Here is a 19,942-nt window from a genome sequence, read left to right as displayed (position 1 = left end):
AAAGAAAGAGTAGAGGGAGTGAAATAACACTAAGGGAAAGGGAGGGTTGTACTGGGTGCAGAGTGTTAAGAGCAAAAAATTGTTGGTCCTGTTACACTTATTTTGTTTGCTTAAGGTCCCAGTATTTATCGACTGATTCAAGCAAACATTTTAAAGGTAAGGAAAGGGGTATGAGTTTGTTGTTGTTTTAACACTGGTCCATAATAATGACTCTACATACCCATGTTCTTTGCTACCTTAGCTAAAGAGATCGCCCTTTACAAATGAAATTGTAAAGATGCCATCGAAACAATGGATACCCACATATAGTTGTTAGAACTGTAAGTTACATAAGTGCTCCTAGGTCACTTATGTATTTGACAAACATATGAAGAATAAGTAAATCTTCGTATGTATTTGATCTAGATTTAAACCAGACATTCTATTATTTTAAAGGGAGCATCCTTCTCTGAATTAATTCTAGGTCACTATCCTCCCCACACATTAAGTCTCTCAGCCATGAGCTTGTGTTTCATCCGCTAGATGAGATCTTAACCTCAAAAACAGTGATGATATTAAATATTAACTATAAATACAAGGTAAATTTAAAATATGATTACTTTTTTAATAAATATAAAACATGAAATGCAATATCCATACCTCTCCATTCTCCTTCTGTAATTTGGATTTTATGGATAAGCAACAGTTAGTGTCATTTGTCTTCCTTAATTCTGAAAGTTATAAAACATCATTTCAGTTTTCAGTATACTATTTTACCAAACATTCATAAGTTTCAGTATAAAAACCACCCCTCAGATTCTCTCTTCACAAGAAAATTAAGGAATATTTTGAAATTATATTATGTCAGGAAGTTTCATGATATACATGCTATTCTCATTTTTCATAAAATATGAAATATGGTCATAAAAATATGGTCAAACCAAAGTGCCACTACATAGACTCCTTCAGTTCTCATTATATATTTCATGGGATCTACATTGTCCTGAGCAAGCTTTTTAAGTATTCAGTTTGCCTCTTCTGTTACACAGGCTAAAAGAAACAAAAAAATAAAGCTATCTATATTCAAGAAAAATTACCCAGAATTTTGAAAAATAGTATATTCCTGTTACCTGTTGCTATTCGATGAAAAATTATTGGAATTGGCTCTGTGGTGACTAATACATCTTCATCATTTTCTGAACTTGATACGTACGTATTATCTGCAAAGAAATGTGGACAATTAAAGGTATAGTAACTTGAAAAAAGACACACTTTATTTAAAAAAATGAGGTTAGATCCACATCACTTTTACTACTCATGAAGCACATACTACTGCTCTGACTAATATCAGAAAAAAAATAAGTGTATTTCAGATATATGTCTGATTTAATTTTAAATGGCCTCTCTAAAGATGCTTGCATCTCCTAGAGAAATACAGACTTTGGATAGAGAATATAACCCAAATGTATCTCTCCTATTCCATGGGGCAATAGATCATTGGGATGCTTGAGGTTACCCTAACTCACTGAACAAGGTCCTTCCCAGGATCAGTAGCTGCTACAGGAAGCAGGCTAATGGTTGGAAAGAGAGAGCTAAACTAGCACATTTGGCACAACAAATTCAATATCATGTCACTAAAGAATTTGAACTAAAGTTTGTGTTGAAAACCACACCTCCATATTACTCTAATGCACATTTTTAAATTAGTATAAAGTCTCACAACTCTTCCTCCATGAATGAATTTTCATTAAATAATACTATACGAGTTGTAGTCATAGGACATTAAATTATTCCACAGCTTACTTAATTTTTTTATTCATTACTTATTTGATACATTTAGGTTTTCCCCTAATAAATATCAACTTTCACACATGTGGTAATATAATATAATATAACACACAGACACTTATTCTAGTTGGTTCCTTGAGAAGTACAGGGAGAGAGCTGTTTTAACAAACACCAAGTCATTAATAGTGGTCCTATAATACTCTCATCAGTGTTGTATAAAATACACAGACTATAAAAATAAAAAGCATAAAATATTCCCAACAAACAAGAGAAACCTCTATCAGTTTTTGCAAAAGGAAATGAGTACACGACAAAAGATCTGGAACCAAGTTTTCATAATATTGTGTCAGCATAGTCAGAACATCATCTTTAATTGATAGATATCAAAGTCATTACTTTATTTCCAAAAAAACATCTGCACTGTTTTTAGACCTAGGGTAGTGAGTCAGTGAGAGCTATATGTAGTCACAGTGAAGCCACAAAAGATGTTCAACAGACACAAGGCTTTCATAGTTATTCTGGAAGATAACAGGACATGAGCGTAGATTAGATTTGAAACACAACAGGTTTGCCCCATTACTTTGTTTTAATTGCAAATTTTGCCTTGTTTTCTTTTCAAATGGCATCAAGGTGGGTGTGAGATTTTTGTGTTGATCAAGCGAGACCACAGATTAAGAAACGGATTTAAGATAAACTTATTTTAACTAAACTTAATTAATTAATTAATTATAAATTATTTTAATTATTTTATTTATTTATTTATTTTAATTTAACTTATTTTAATTATTGTTGTATTGATTGAGACTTCGTTTATCTGGAGTCTCTTCTTTCAGTAACCTCATACTCTGAGGTAGGGATCAAAACCCCTCTATCCAAGCCAGTTAAAGAGAGTTTTGTTTAAAGCCTCATTGAGAGTCTCACTGATTCCAAGTTATCTGCTACAGAAAGCCTCATTGAGAGTCTCACTGATTCCAAGTTATCTGCTACAGAATCAACTGAATTAGATTCTCCCCGTGCACAGTGGATTCCGTGAAGCAAGCTTATGGAGAAAAAGGGTATTAGAAGTGTGGATTAGAGCAACAGAATTAATAGCTGACCACCAACTAGAAAAGGAAATCCAGAAAAATCTATAAAATGGACACAGTATCACACAGTATCTCAAGGTCATGGAACAAGGAGGATTTTACTACAGCTTCAAGATGCAAGTAAATTAGGGCTTTCTGTTTACAAAAATGGGGAAGTGAATAATTCAGTTTAAAGAAATGGTTTACATAGTGTTGATACTGGAAGGCAGTCAGCTTTGATTCAAGAGAATAAAATTTGGTGAATACATGTTGCATAATGCTCAAAGACAGGATTATGCAGTCAAACATATCATTTTCCAGGAGATTTTCTCCCAGCCTATATTTTGATCAGTATTTAGGCATTAGAACACTTCCAACTTCTGTTTCCGGCTTAATTTACCCAAGCCAAAATGTTTCAGGTTTCAAGACAATATCTATTAAATCATCATTATAACATAATAGGCCAGATCAAAGGGGTATATACCCAAGTGAAGAACAGAAATACAGGGAAGCAGACAAAGCACATAAAGTCTAGACCCAGCTACCAACTAGCTATCAGTCCTTTCTAACTAAGCCACGGTTGGCTCAGTTCTAAAAATGAAGGTTTGCTGATGTGTTCTGAGGATCATCCCAGCCATATGAATGAATTCTATGTTTTCTCTTTTTGTTGTTGTTTAAATAATCATTTCTAAACCTCCCTCAAACTATTTTGACATCTGTAATAATAACGTCATCTTTGTTTAGACATGAGAAAGTAGGACATAAAAAGAATAAAGAATGCACTTAAGGTAACAGAATGAGTCAGTGACAGAATAGAATGTTTTCAAACTCAAATTCCTTCTCTGGAATTCTCCCACTTAACTCCAGAGCTGCCAATTTTTTTTTTTTTTCTTTTTGAAACTTCTGGGGACCGTTAGGTTCTTTAATGTGTAAGTTTTGCAGAGGCCCTCAAGATCTTTATTATAGGCTGTTAACAGTATGACTATTTTCTCTTCCCTGTCCTACCAGACTCTGCAAGCGTCAGCAGAACGCTCATGGACAACTGGTGAGAAATGGGAAGAAAGCTATGAGAAAGCATCTCCTGAACTATTGTTTTCACTCCATTTCAAGTGCAACATAATTTAAGCCAACTCATTCCAGGATTCATTACTATGTAATTTATATAATTATAATTATATTGGTTTTATAATAAAATCTGGATGTCTCCCTTGAATGTTGCGTATACTATTCATGTGCTTCTTGTCAACGTTCAAGCCACTCATTTATCATCCCTGTTTTAAAGATGGGGAAACCAAGGCTCAGAGAAATTAAGCCATTGGCCCAAATTATTTAAGTAATTAAAATTACACATGACTCGTAAGTAGTGAAACCGTCTGACTCCAAACATCAATGCTTTGCTATGCTTTTTTAATGTCAAAAAATTATCACTCAACAGCTGCAGGATGTTGTAAAGCATGTAAAAGGGATGAGAGAGTCACACCCACCAGTAAGGCGAGCCTCCTAATTAAAGGTGGGAATTGATGAGAAAAAACTCTGCAGTTCTATTACAGGAGAGCCAATTATCTGTGACTTGCAATATACTTACTTTCAAAAAAACAAAAATCTGTCTGCAGTATAAATGACATAAGGAAATACAAGTAAACCAGGACTATTTCTTCACTTTATTTTAAAGAACCAACATATCATTTAGCATTGCATTTATATCCATGTTATTTAAGGTATACTTAACACTCAACAAAGACCCTCTTTGTTCACAAAAAACAAAACTGTGACTGATTTCAAAAGATGACAGAGGTTAGTAAATGATTAAAATTATAAAATGATAAATTCATTCCGAAGGAGAGAAACAGAGTGACATAATCCTGAATTTGAAGAATTATTCTCATACATTTCCACAGGACAAAGAAAGTTCCAAATTTTCAAACTTGGAGGATGAACTAATCAGTCAACCTTATAATCCAGGAAAAGTAGGAAGGGAGAAAAAAAAAAAAAGGCTGAGGAACAATAACAGAAGGATTAACAAAAGTACTATCAAGATTACTGCATTCAGAAATTAAAAATGAAGTAAAAAGCTATTTGTTTGAAAGGATTTTACAGTAGGTAAAACTCTGGAGAAGAAAAATCGAAGGTAGAAAAGGCAAGAACAAATGTAAAACAACAGAAAGAAGAAAGGAGAAATAGCCATAGAGATGCACAAGATTTTCAGATGTATATACTGATATACATACTGAATACTATAAGCAAACTTCTTGCTGAGAAAGTTGCACATTTCACCAACATAGTGAGCTTTAAAGAACACATGCTTAGAAATGACTAAGAAACAGAAAATCAGAACAGATAATAATCATGGCAGAAAAATAATTATTAATCCCAGAACTTTCCCTAAAAAAAAACAAAAATACCAGGCTCAGAGAGATTGGCTTGCATGTTCTGTCAAATGACAAAGAACAGGTACAATGTCAAGTCCTTAATGACAAAGTGTATGACAAAATACATCTAATTCTTAGAGATCAACATTAAGATATATACTAATAATATAACTTGTTACTTTGTTGTTCAAAGGAGAAATCATGTATGATAACTCAACAGTTGTTAAACAAGACTTAACAGTCATTCAAAAAAAAAGCTTGGTAAATGAGAAAAGTAGTTTTCTAAAAGCAGATGGAAGTATGATCACTAATTTTGAAAAAAGAGGACAAAGCTGCCAACTTTCATATCAATTATTAAAAATATTCTGGAAGTTCTAGCAGGGTAATGGGACAAAAAAACACAAGGATGATTATTGGAAAGGGAGAGCAAACAGGTAATTTTTATACAATATTATCTACCTGAGAAATCAAGCATATTAACTGAACTGTTGGTACAAATAAATGTAGATTAAAATTTAATCATGGGGAAATATTATCACGGTAATATTCACTTTGAAGGAAGCTCCATAAAAATACATAGAATTGGTTTTTACCACTAAACTACATGTCCTTGGGAAATACTATTTAACCTCTCTTGGCATATTTCTTCAAGTACAAAATGTCATTATAGACTCTGTTCTGCTTATACACAAACTGGCATTTAAAGTCAATTCAATTATGTATATGGAAATACTCGGTACACAGTGTACTGGTTCGTCACATCAACCAATTCAAAATCCTACCCCCAAATGTACAAATCTCTCTCACCCATACTTGTGTTTTATCTACACTCCTTTTATATTTAGAAATGAAATTATATTGCAGATTTACTACAGACTTTCTCCAGGATGGGAATTTGTTTAAAAGGAAAAAAAATGCACAAATAATAACCAATTTTTAGCAAGTTTCAATTTTTGTACATTGCATTTTTAGAGGGGCTCCCTCACGCCAAGGCGAGAAAAAGTCCGTGATACCTCTTGGCCACAAGAGGGAGCTAAACATTTTGTTCGCTTGGTTTACCAAAGGCATCTTCTGCCCTATTTCTTGTGTTACAGAATGATTCACTGTCATCAAGATGGGTTTTGATTTGTGCCATTATTTCTATCACCCTAACTAAAGTCCTCTCATGATTGACATCTCTAGGAGCTGCCTCAGATGAGAAGTACAATAATTATAATTATGTATGATAGTGAGGTTAACTTTTATTTTCCTAACATACTTATTTGGCAAACACTCAGCATCAAAAATATCACAAGGGCGAGAGTTGACTGCAAAATCAACTACAAAAATTTTTCTTCATAAATATTTTATTTTGTCTTGCTACTTCCAATGAAATCTGCCTAGAACACTTTATATACTATTATCAAAAAATAAGCATCTCTTTAATAATGAATAACCCCCCCCTTGTAAAACTATACGATAGTCTTAAAGAATACTATGCTTAACACGTGTGGTGATCATAGCAAAATAATTGTAAGGGAGTTTATGATTTATAAAATTATTTTTATTTATGTTTGATAATGTTAACCATGGTACTTTTTAAAAAAGATTTATTTATTTATTTGAGAGAGTGAGAGTGAAAAGAGAGAGAGAGAGAGCATGAGCAGGGGGAGGGGCAGAGGGAGGAGGAGAAATGGACTCCCCCCTGAGCAGAGAACCTCATATGGGGCCCCAGGATCATGACCTGAGCCAAAGGCAGACACCTAACCAACTGAGCCACCCAGGCATCCCTATGAAATTATTTTTAAATGTAACATTTGACATTATTAAAAAATGCATGATTAAATGTATGATGCAAACTGCCACAAAAAATCCTAGCCTAAATGTTAAAGAAGGGAGATCTTCATACTACCTTATGAACTAATTTTTTAAAAATACTCCAAGTACATATAATCAAAGTTACTTATAGCAATGTAGTAATTTTACATAGAAAAATATGATCCAAATCATGCATTGTATGTGAATAAAATGGCTAGATTTGAATAAGAATTGATTCTAATTTATGATACTTGCAGATCACAACAGTATAGTTTGGTGACCGTCTGATTTGAGTAAGTCAGAGTGTTGGAGAGAGAGTTGCTGTTCTTTGCCACAAAATACAATAAACAATAGATTTCTGCATTATACTCTTTGCTCTGAGGGTAAACTAATCAAGTTGTATTTTTTCTGCACTTCTGCAATCCTTATGCTCTTATTCAAAATATAATTATAGATATCACTTGTGAGGAAAATACTAAAGAGGAACATCTTGTTTGTCTTTTCACATTGTTGTGACTGAAATGTTAGCATCCACAGCCTGGGCTCTATGAGATGACATGCATCTAGAAAATAGGACTGACCAAGGCCTAGAAGAAAAATACTTGTCTGATTTACAGAAAAAGGATTAACATCTGCAGTGTTCTTACATTCTGTCTTCTAGGGACAAGTATCTGTAGGCCTTCTAATCCATTTCAGGAGACAGACTCACAGTGAGAATAGCCGTGTATATACCAGATACCAGTCTAGTCCAGCGGTATAGTCCGTAGGTTCTGGACTACTGGGTTCAAGTCTCAACTCTTCCTCTTACTAGGTGTGTCACCATTCAGGAGGAAAATGGTGATATTATGGTAACAATCTCATAGGATTATTATGAGAAATGTGTAATCATTTATATACTTAGAAAAATGAAGACAGGCTTATTCTTAGCTATTGTTATTTTTAGCTATTAGTTTAGCTGCTCTTCTTACCTGTTCTGTTTACATTATAAAAAGCCAAATGATGCTGCAAATCCAACAACTAAACCGGTTCAGGACTCTTTCTTTTACTTATAATGACATAAACATACACAGGCGGAAGCTATCACATGGGCTCAAGTACATGACTTTTCATCAGGAAACTATTTTGATTTTGGACTGCATCGCAGGGTAAGACATGCATCTCACAGGCATCCAACAGAATTCTTCTAGATCTGCAAGTCTTCCTGTGAACGTTTCACTCTTAGATATATTTATATACATTCCCCATCTCCAATAGAAAGAAACATTCGAAGAAATCATGACACGAGTGTTTGTAATAAAAAATAGAAAGAAGAAAAGCATACCTGGGTAATCTTCAGACACATGTACTGAATAGGATACACTGTTAAAACAGGGGGGAAAAAGAGAAAAGAAAGGCTCAAATTACCACTAAGGTAAATGTTTTTACAAAATAAAAACCAACCTCACATTACCCATTCATTTTTACAGATATAGTAGAGACATTCATTTTTACAGATATGAGTACAAATATAAGTATAAACCAAAAAACCTCCTTGGTATTTGACACAGGAAACTTACAGGATTTTAAGATATATTTTCCATGAGTATAAATGGTTTTTGAAATATTTTTCTCCCAACAGTGGTACCTTTAGTATAGATAGGTCTTTTTAATCTCAGCAATATCAAATATTCCCTAAGCTATGACCATATGTGTCATTCACTCAGATTTTATCAAATCTCTCTCTTTTTTTTTTTTTTAACCAAACATAAAGTATTCCTCCTATTTGGTATGGCAGTTCAGAATTTAAGCATTTATTTTTAATACTGCTTCCCCACAATATGCTGTGCTTTTGAAACATGCCCTGTGTCCTTTCCTTCAAAGAATTAACAACAGGATGCCAGTGGAACTAATAGTTATTCATCAGCCACATCATGATATGTAATAAATACATGATCTCCTGTTCTCAGAAGGATTGGGTTGCTTTAAAAATAGTTTTTAAATTACATTTTAACAATTTCACAACTCCTTTCTCAGTAACCTGACTGCTTCCAGATATTATCTCAGTGACGTATTAAAAGTTACCATGCTTATCTATAAGTTCACTTTCCTATCTCGATCAGCCAGACTGTAAGTCTCTTGAGGTAAGGGTCCATGTCTATTTTTATTTTTAACACAGTCACCTATTATGCTACATGACTCTCAGCACTTATTCAATATTAGCTTTCTGAATGGATCAGGGGAACTGTTGCCTGCCAGAGAAAAGTCAAAATTTAGTTTAAGTTCAGCCAAATTAACTGGCTGTTAAGACAAAAACAAAAACAAAAACAAAAATTCAATCCTCTTTGAAGGAACATACAGAATAGAGTCGATGCAAAGTATCATTCACAAAGTGAATTCAATACAACCCAAATTACTTGACATATGAACAAGCAGGAAAATCTAACCTATAGTCAAGTGGAAATTTAACCCAAGTGCTGGAATTAGCCCACAGTGATGTTAAAACAGTTAATATAAATATGCTTAAGGAAACAAGAAAGGAAAATCCAATCCAAAGAAGAAGAAACAGGTGATTAGGGTCTTGTGGGACAGTAGCAAAAGAGCAAACATTTTGTATTACTAAAGTTTCAGGAGGTGAATAGAGAGAGAAAAATACAGGGGATAAAAAGAGCTGAAAATTTCCCAATTTGGGTGAAAGACCAATGTACAAACTAAAGAAGCCCAGAAAACCCTGAACAGAGCAAGTGCAAAGAAAGCTGCATCCAGCTACAGAGAGTCAAACCACTGAAAATCAAATATAAGGAAACATTTTTAAAAGAGGAGAAGACCTTGACACATTACATGCAGGAAAATAGTAAGAATCAATGTTTTCATAAGAAATGGAGAACAGAGGACAGTACAATGATGAAGAGCTGGGGAATAAGGTAGGGCTGACAACTATGAACCCAGAATTCTATATCCAGGCCATAGATCGTTAAAAATGAAGATAAATTTTAAAAATTATACATAAAAGAAAATTGTGGGTATTTGTCCTAGCAAACATAAGTAAAAAGAAATCCCAAAGTTCTCCAGGTGAATGATATCAGAAAATCAAAGGTCCAGAAGGAATGGAGAGCACCAGAAGTTGTAATTTTTCTCTTAATGTTTTAAAAATATTTGACTGTTTAAAGATTCTAACACTTCACTGTGGGATTTATAAGACATGTAAATGTAATACACATGACAAATATAGCATGATATCAGGGAGGGGTTAAATGGTCATATACAGTTTCCAGATTCTTACATCTTAAATAAAACATTGTAATACTAACCCTAAACAATAACCCTAAGAAAAATTAAGGATACACTGTATTCCCTAGAACAAGCACAAAAAAACCTTAAAAAACAATAACTAGATGAAAGAATTCTAAAATCATTTTGGAATGTTTAATCCAGAAGAAGGCAAGAACAGAGGAACAAAACACAGAAGGAACAAATAAAAAACAAACAGTAAATGGTGCCTGACAAGGATTGCTTTTAACGCTAATGTTCGAATTACACTGAATAAAAAGGCAAAGATGGCCAGAATGGATTAAAAAAAAAAAAACAAAAAAAAAAAAAAAACAAGATCCAATTCTAGGCTGTCTTTCAGAGATCCACATTAAATATAATTGGAAGTAAAGGGGGGAAATTTATACCATGCAAAGGGTAAGCATAAGATTCAAGTGTTTAAATTAATAACAAAAACTTCAAGATAAAGATAAAAAGAGATCATAATGATAAAAGGGTGAATTGTCGGGATGAAGGCACAACAATAAAAAATGTGTATGCACCTAACAACAGAGTTTCAAAATACATGAGCAAAACCTGACAGATAAAGGGAGAAAGGGACAACTCCACAATCATAGTTTGAGTAATTAATACAACAAGACAACCCCCCCAAAATCATTAAAGACATGGAAGATCTGAAACAGATTTTCATTAAAAAAAAAAAAAAAAAAAAAACAACTATAACTGCAGTGTATCCTTTTCTTTTCAGGTACACATGAATGGAACATTCACCAAGAAAGATCGTACACTGCACTATAAAACTAGTCTTAGTAAATATGAGTGGATGGACGGTTGTGTTTCACCATAGTTCATATCCTGGTTTCCTGGCTCATCTGGTCTTATAACACTAAGTCTTGAGGTCTCAAGGAGGACTTATTTTTAGAATTTAGGACTAATTTTAGAATTTGTGAGTGGACTTAGGGCTATGTGACTGTGGCCACAGGCTGTGCAACCCCTTCAGGCAACCCCAAGTCTTCCAGACTCCTCAGATCAAACCCCTGGCATGCTGCTTAGTCCATGGAAAGAAATGACACAAAGGCAAGAATGCATAAGGAAGTGAATAGGAAAACAAGATGGTTAGTAATGAGACCAAGTACTGATATACTCTTCTTTCATCAAGTATATTTCATTGTTTAATTAACTCAAAAAGCATTTCTTGGTAACCCGATAAAAGACAAATATTGCGTCAATGTTTAACTATGATTTAGATAGAAAAAAATTAGGAGATGATTTTGTATGATTAATGTAAGAGGAAGCAAAGAATATAAAACATAACCAATATGATAGACATAGGAACTTAAACATTTTAAAGCACAATAGTATTTTTTTTTACTTTTTATTTTTATATAATTAAAGGTTCACATGAAATTGCACAGAGAGGTCTCATGCAGCCTTTATCCAGGTTCCCCCATTAATTACATGTTATATACCAATACTACAATAACAAAAGCAGGAAATCGACATTAGATAAAGTTTGCATATAGTTCTACGTTATTTTATCATGTTTGCATCATGTACTCACTATCATACATCAAAATACAGAACTATTTGATCATTCAAGGATTTTCCTCATGCTATCCTCGTTAGAGTCAAACCTGTCTCCCTTCATCCCAACATCTTTAACCCCAGGCAGACACTAATCAATTCTCCATCTCTATAATTTTATCATTTCAAGAACATTATATAAAGGGAATCACAGAGTATGACATGAAGCACAATAGCATTTGGACGCAAAGTTAGTATTGTGAAAAAATCACTAGGATTGACAATATTTAGGATTGACTGAAGAAGCAGGAGATTGGATTCAGAAGCCACTATCAGTCGGGGGGGAGGGTATGTAACAGGGAGGAGAAGGCGGCAACAAATGGCAGATGGTGGAGGCCAGCCAAGGGACCAGCTTTGGAAATCATGGCCCTGAATCAAACGCCAGGAATTAGAAGATAAAATAACCATGCCAGCGATGCTTCAGATAAACTGGGGGAGACACACACTGTGACCTCAATGAATTTATTTTCTCACAAGTCAACCCCTTAGGCAACGGAACTATACTATGTAGAAATGAAATTATTGATGATCAAGGCAACCCTTCATCCAGCAGAACTATGTGATAGAAGCCTGGAATCTTGCCAGAGACTGCACTCAATACTAAGCTGAATTAATTCCCAACAGCCTACCATCTCAACCAATAGGAGTTGGCTTCATTTCTCATCCATATGACTGTCCAAATCAAAAAGGAAGCCTTAATACATTCCCATGTTTATCTCCAACTGGGGAGCCTCTTGTAATCGGAGCCACACAAACAGAGATCAGATTCCAGCTTTGAGCCTTACTAGCTGAGAGGCATTATGAAAAGTTACTTCAATACGCTCGGCTTCGATCTCTTTTCAGTAAAATGGGAGAATCCAGACCTACAGTACAAGCCTGCTGTGATGATTTAATGGTCTAACAGGTGTAAGGTCCCCAGAACAACGCCAGACACAGAGCAGCAGGTGCCAAGTAATTCTAGTCAGCTTCCAGTACAAGCAATGAAAATGTACAAAAATGAAATTTCACATGAATGAATGCTTATTGGGGAACTCAAGTTACTCAAAAATCACAATATATTACATTAATCAGAGACCAAAACTAACACTGATGATTTTATATTACGGTTCTATTATCCACCTGATTTTAAGAAACATTTCCAGGTTCGGGATCATACCTAATTTTTCAAACACAAAATAGAAAGCAAAAGCCCTACAAAATGACTCATCAGCTCCTGTGCTATATAGCATTTTCTTGGTAGTACACCAGAAGGAAAATCACCAGGGCTGTAAAATCCAAATCAGTTTCACTCTGGGGCTTACAGAGTTCTTAGGGGAACAATCTAGTACAAGCAGACATGGATGATTAAGCTAAAGACCTAACAGGTAGGGCGGGGGGGGGGGGGCAGCACAGGGAGGGGGCGGGAAGCAAAGAACCAAGCTGAACAGGTACAGGAGTAAGGGTAGCATGGACCGTACATACTAAATACTAAAGCAGGAGAAATTATCGTGAGGACGTGAACAGGAAATAACGTGAACGAGAGAAGGAAGAGAAAGCTGAAGCAAGCTCTGAATTCTGATACAGGAAAAAAAGATGCCTGCAAAATTTTAGAGGAAGCTTCTAAACCACAATTATACTGAGGTGCTTTGTAGAGGAAGTTAGTCGGTCACTCCGTGTTCGTTATATACTGCATGTACTGCACAGTGCTGGGGTTTGGTTTGGTTTTTTGAGATTTTATTTATTTATTTATTTGTCAGAGAGAGAAAGAGAGAGAGAACAAGCAGGGGGAGCATCAGGCAGAGGAGGAAGCAGACTCCCCCTTGAGAAAGGAGTCTGATGCAGGATTCAATCCTGGGACCCTGGGATCACGACCTGAGCCAAAGGCAGCCGCTTAACCAACTGAGCCACCCGGGCGTCCCTTTTTCCCCCACGCTGGGTTCTTAATATCATACATTTAAGACTGGAATCTCTAAACTATTTCTATAACTTCAATAATTTCTTAAATAAAATAGCTGCTTCCACTTGTTATTCCTCTGAAAGCAACTGTCCCTACCAAAGACCTCTAGCTCTACTGTCAAGAGCTTCTGAAGGAGTTCGGGGGTGGGGGCAGGGCCAGGGGTGGGGGGTGGGGGGGGATGTCCTCAGATGTTCAGTTATCTACCAGATCCTGTATTTTGTTTCTACATTTGCTTTCTTGTGTAATTAAAAGCATTCATAAGTTCATTCTTATACCTAACCTCACCGCTCACCCCATTATCATCCTATTTCTTCCAAAATGCCTGCAAAGTATGAATAAATGGAGTTTACAGCTAGTTTCCAAGTTCACAAATAGAAGAAAAACAAAATTTTTTTTAAGAAACCTTAAAAGATTTTATTTATTTATATGACAGAGACAGTGAGAGAGGGAACACAAGCAGGGGGCGTGGGAGAGGGAGAAACAGGCTTCCTGTTGAGCAGGGAGCCCAATGCCGGACCCCAGGATCATGACCTGACCCAAAGGCAGAAGCTTAACGACTGAGCCATCCGGGCGCCCCCAAAAAATTTTTTTAGGAATAGTAGAGAGCTCAGGAAAATGGCAGTTTTAACATAATAGGGGAGGGAACTCGGATCTGAGGAGGAAATTGTTTTAGATTTAGACCTCTTGGCAGTACCGGATTCAGTAGCTGTATTTTACAAGTGGGTCCCAAAATGTTTCTGTCCCCTCAAACTCAAGAGTCCTGGATTCTGAGCTCGTACTTTTTCATCTACACCCAGCAAGTAAAACCCAATATTTCATTCTGTCTTTTACTTTACTCTCTAGAACAATTTCTCTGATAAACCTATCCCTACAGAGCTTTTCTTTCCCAGTTAGATCACTTTTAAAATTTACATAAGAAAAAGCAAAATGCAGAAGCTAACCAAACAGGGCAGCTCCTGGCCCACAGTTCTCCACCCGAGCTATACGCTTATGGCTACAGGCCTCAACTCTGTATGTTCGCATTTGCTTGCAAGACAACAGCTTAGACCTGACGATTTGTGTTCCCCAGCCTATTCCCAGATCCCCTGGGAACTTACCAGAAGACAATTCCCTCTGGCACCTTTTTGCCAGTGTTCAGTGTTACAGGGTGAAAAAGACACTGTCCAACTATCCATTTCCACAACCAACTCTTGTATCTCAAGGCAAAAGGTGACTTGGCATGCTAGCAGCTCCCATTTGCTATTTTGATGCCATTTACTTCCCAAAATATTCACTATCGCACTCATTATCACTTTTATCTTGCATAAACATTTTCTAAATATCCAAGTCAACGAGCTCATTTACCATTATTCGCTACCAATTGTTCTGTCATTTATCCAGGATTAGGAATTTCTAGGGCACTCTCTTTCTCTTCACTTAAAAATCCTCACATCTCCCACATCCATATGGACAACGTTAAGCTGCATATGGTTCCATGACCTCATCTTCCCTTAATTTTAGCTCACGAAATCCAAGGATACCCCTTGGACCTTGGCTTGAAGCATAGCGGCTTTCCTTCTAAAATCTCAACCCAGTGTCCCACTTTTTAGCCACAATTTTATAACTTTTCAGCCCTCACTCCTTTATTCTTACTCCCTGACACCCACCAATCCCCATGCTTTTTTTTTTCACTCTGTGTTCTTCATAGTCCCTTCCAGCTTCATTTCCTTCTTTATGTGACTGTAGAGCCTTAACCGCTCTCCCCACACCATCTTCAACTCCTTCATTGTGTACCCCTATTTTGCCCATGCAGACTATCTGCCAGACCTAGAACCACCAGACTGTGGATAGGACATGTCTCAACTCCCTCCCAATCTGGGCTTTGAATGCTGCTAGAGAGGACAATGGATCCAAAGCATCTGAACCCACTATAGACATATGGTGCCCCAGGCCAGCTCCAACAGCCTTGCTCAATAAGCCCTCATAACCTCTTCTGCATCTTCTTCTTGGTAGACTTTTCAACCCTTCACAACTTCCTAGCATCCTGTAACAATTCGCCCTTTCAATATCCGTATTAAGATAAAACAGGTCATCATATGGCTACTCTGTCTAGGCATTCTATCATTTCTTTCGCCCACCAACCACCTGTAAGTTAACACTTTTCTCCTTACACCCAGGAAGATGGAAATGTCTGTTCTTTTATCTAAGACTAACCCATCTAGTTGATTTACAGATGCCATAAATGAAGACTCCATTTGGGAACTTGTTCCACAATTTGAAGTAAATTTAAAAAAAAAAAGTGTAATTATGGAAGTATGAAAAGATTCACTTGCAAAGATATTAATGGTAGCACTATTAAAATGAAGAAGTACCCAGAAAAACAAAAATGCCAATAATAGGATTACATACACTATTTTATATACATACACACATATGTGTGTGTGTATGTGTGTGTGTGTGTGTGTGTGTGTGTATAGGATGTAACACCAGGTAACTGTGAAAAAGTAATGGCGTAAAATAATATTGTAACTAAAGAGACACGTGTTTCTGATACATTAAGGTACATACAAAAAATTAGACAGCTACAACATATTTGCATTAAAAATATGTAAATATATATTTATTTGCTACAAATACATACTGATAGAAGCATGGCTAGAAAAATATGGATAAATTTCAACATTTGTTATCTCTTGTTTATTCGGTGAAGGGAAACTTTATTTTTTGTATCTGTATTTTTTTAATCTTTGTAATAAGTATGAAATGTAACAGGAGGGGGAGGAAGCTAGTAATGTTTAAGCTCTCCCTTCACCTTGTAACCTTTTCTAATTATCACTCCACCTGCCTTCTAAAAATCAAAATTTTGCCAAGAGTCATCTAAGCCCTTTTTGCCACCTGTCCACTTGCATCTGCACATTCCAACCTGGCCTCCACTCCTAGGACCCCACCAAAATTCTGCTTCTTCACGACAGCACTGGTCTTTTTTTTTCCTAGTCCTTTTCTTACATAAATTCCCAGATGCATTTAATAAAAACAGAGACATCGTGAAACCCTCCTTTCGTGGCTCTTGAATCCCCTGCCTCCCTAGGTCCCCTCTTATTTTTTTTTTTATTTTATTTTTTTTTAAAGATTTTATTTATTTATTTGACAGACAGAGATCACAAGTAGACAGAGAGGCAGGCAGAGAGAGAGAGAGGGAAGCAGGCTCCCTGCTGAGCAGAGAGCCCGATGCGGGACTCGATCCCAGGACCCTGAGATCATGACCTGAGCCGAAGGCAGCGGCTTAACCCACTGAGCCACCCAGGCGCCCCCCTCTTATTTTTTTAAGATACTCTTCTGAGTCAAGATCTTGACTTTTGATGTTTCACATTTCATGCTGTTTTCCTATTTCAATGCTTTCCAGTCATGCTGACTGCTCTATTTTTTCACATGAGTAATCTCAACTATATCCACGAGTCTCCTACCAGCCATGAGCAGAAGGCTCAAAAATTCCCTACCTCTCAACCAAGTAGGCAGCTTTTTCATTTCCCACCACATTTCAATAAGACATTCTGCAAGCAAATTAAACCCCACTCATACAAAGCAGAATTCACTGCCTTCTTTACATTAATTTTCAACTCAACAAATTAAATACCAAGAAATTTGGGGCAACTAATAGCAGCACCTGCCATTAGGAACTATAGATCTACTTTCTATTTGACCATATCATGGTGCAAGATGCTTGGTCACTTCCTGGAACATGGAAAGTCCGAAGTGGTTGATTTGAAGCAGGACCTGGACTATGCACTTCTAAAAACCACCCCAAGCGGTTCTGAGGAAAGTAAGCTCTAGACCTTGTTTTCAAAAAACAAAACAAAACAAAACAAAACAAAAATAACAACCAGATACTGATTCTACAAAATTAATGTTAATTCTTTAGCGTGTCTTCAAGGCTCTTCATGATCTGACCCATGGAACTCTCTGACCAGCCAAAACCTTGACAACTACCCAGAGACCTGAGCTTCTAACCCCTTCAAGTTCTACCATTTCCAGAACAGGTCATTTTACTCACACAAAGGAAAGTGGCCCCTGACTCTGGATGTGAAACCTGGCTCCGCCATTATTAACTGTGTGACTACGAACCAGGTAACAACACTCTCTGACTCAGTTTCCAATCCACAGTTTTCTGTCTCTTAGGGTTGCTATGAGTAGACAGGTTAATACATGTATAACACTTTGAAGAAAAGAATAAGAAGAAACCAAGCACTCCAAAGTTTTCAATAAATATTAGCTGCTTTATCCGTAAATATCTTTATCATTATTATTACTCCTACACATAGACTTAGTTTCCTGGAACACACTCCCCACCCTTCTACCCTCAAGACTCAATCTCAAAGACAACTTCCTATGAAATTTCTCCAACAATCCAGGCAGATGGATGTTTTCTTCCCCTATGTCCAACTTCATCTCTAGACTTAAGGTACAGACCAAACATGTTCATCCTCAAATCCCCAGGGATTTGACACAGTAACTTATTTAAAAAAAAAAAAAAAAAGTTTCCAAATAAACGAACAAATCATTTTTTTCCCCAAAATTACTGGAGGATATACCATGACAGTCCTTGACAGAAAACGTACTGCTTTGGCAAGTGTTGAAAGCTTTGATGAAAATCAGCAAATGCTGGTACTCAACAGCTCCCCTGTGGGTCCACACCACCGTGCATGGGAGTGTCAGGCTCTTACGTCACCTCTTCAGAGGCCTTTTCTGATACCCAGAACAGCGTGGGTTCTGAATGCCCAGATCACGTGTATTCTCTGTATTTCTCATTTTCATATCTACATACTGAAGGTGATACTTGCATTATTCCCAGTCTTGACGGCATGAGTTGAAATTCAGTGACACAATGGAGGGGAAGATCTTTGCTCCAAAAAAATGGAAGCATCACAGTTATTTTCAATACAAACAAGCAGAAGTGTTAGCATTTCAAACTGATCATTAGTGTACTAGTTTACTTGTCCAGAGAGCACTACACAGCAAAGTCCTTGTTTAACCTATCTTGAAACCTGTCTCTACTCCTATCTTGAAAGTACAGAAGGAAATGTCAGTTCTCCTAGGCAGAAGAGGAAAGTAATATAGAAAACGTTTGATCAGGGACTTACTGGAACATCATATACTCTATCCTGGGAGCAAGCATGCTTGAAACAGGCCTATAATGACAACCAGGCATATACACCCGCCCTGCCCCCCTTATGCAGCATTCAACATCAAGGCAAGAGAACTAAGCTCTCATTCCAGTAGAGAAGACACATCTTTCCTGCCAATGAAATAAACTGTTGAGGCAGGACAATTGATATTACCCTTTACAAAGGTTTAAGGGGTGAAGATGCTTGCCTGATAAACACTTACTCAATAATACATATGTTCCTACTTTCAAAGCTTATTTTGACAATTTTTAAAGTTATATTTTCAGTAAGTGATGTAACAAGATTAAAGTAATGGTGTTCATTTGTGCAACTTTTAGGAAACTGGCTGAGTCAGCAACTCCATGCTTAAATACTATATTATAGGTCAAATGCTTAGAATTTTAAGCAAACCATCTTTTCTTTTCTTTTTTTAAAGATTTTATTTATTTATTTGAGAGAGATCACAAATAGGCAGAGAGGCAGGCAGAGAGAGAGGAGGGGAAGCAGGCTCCCCGCTGAGCAGAGAGCCCGAAGTGGGGCTCGATCCCAGGACCCTGGGATCATGACCTGAGCCGAAGGCAGAGGCTTTAACCCACTGAGCCACCCGGGCGCCCCGTAAACCATCTTTTCAACAGAGATGAACTTGAAGGACCTAAGTTCAACTTTGATTAGTAACCAGGTGCATGCTTTTTGGGATATTAATATGCCATATGGCATGAGCAAAATTTTTCTTTTATACTGCCCTTAGTCAAAGCAAAGAGCCAAGTGCATATTTAAATAAAGTTCTGTTTCTCTTTTAATCCTTGATTATAACCAAAAATAAAAAGGAGGTCACAAATTCAATGTCAACAAGACCTGACAAATGGAAAGAGCATGCCAAGTCACCAACATCAAATCTATTATATATAAATATTATTTCCGTATTTCCTCCCCAAAGTTTAATGTCTGGACTTTTCTTCTCTGTGCCGTTTGCAACTAATTCAACACTCTTTTTGATAAATAGTCACTAAAATGTAGATGACTTTCCCATCACTGTTT

General features: G+C 36.4%; 1 protein-coding gene across 5 annotated transcripts in view; it reads right to left on the bottom strand.

Annotated features, from left to right (window-relative positions):
• Positions 1-19,942, bottom strand: part of PARP8 (poly(ADP-ribose) polymerase family member 8) — a 168,405-nt gene that overhangs the window by 71,088 nt on the left and 77,375 nt on the right. For 3 of the 5 annotated variants that reach the window (XM_032851446.1, XM_032851447.1, XM_032851448.1), the window contains 3 exons: positions 8,319-8,356; positions 1,110-1,199; positions 640-710 (listed from right to left, as the gene is read on the bottom strand). In XM_032851446.1, coding sequence (XP_032707337.1) covers positions 640-710; positions 1,110-1,199; positions 8,319-8,356 — 199 coding nt within the window. The remainder of the gene's footprint in view (positions 1-639; positions 711-1,109; positions 1,200-8,318; positions 8,357-19,942) is intronic. The other 2 variants (XM_032851449.1, XM_032851450.1) reach the window with 1 other exon arrangement.

This window comes from Lontra canadensis, unplaced genomic scaffold, assembly GCF_010015895.1.
Source record: "Lontra canadensis isolate GAN:19392208 unplaced genomic scaffold, GSC_riverotter_1.0 scaffold5, whole genome shotgun sequence".
Lineage (NCBI taxonomy): Eukaryota > Metazoa > Chordata > Mammalia > Carnivora > Mustelidae > Lontra > Lontra canadensis.
The sequence above is the reverse complement of the archived record's forward strand: the minus strand, read 5'-3'. Positions and strand labels throughout refer to the sequence as shown.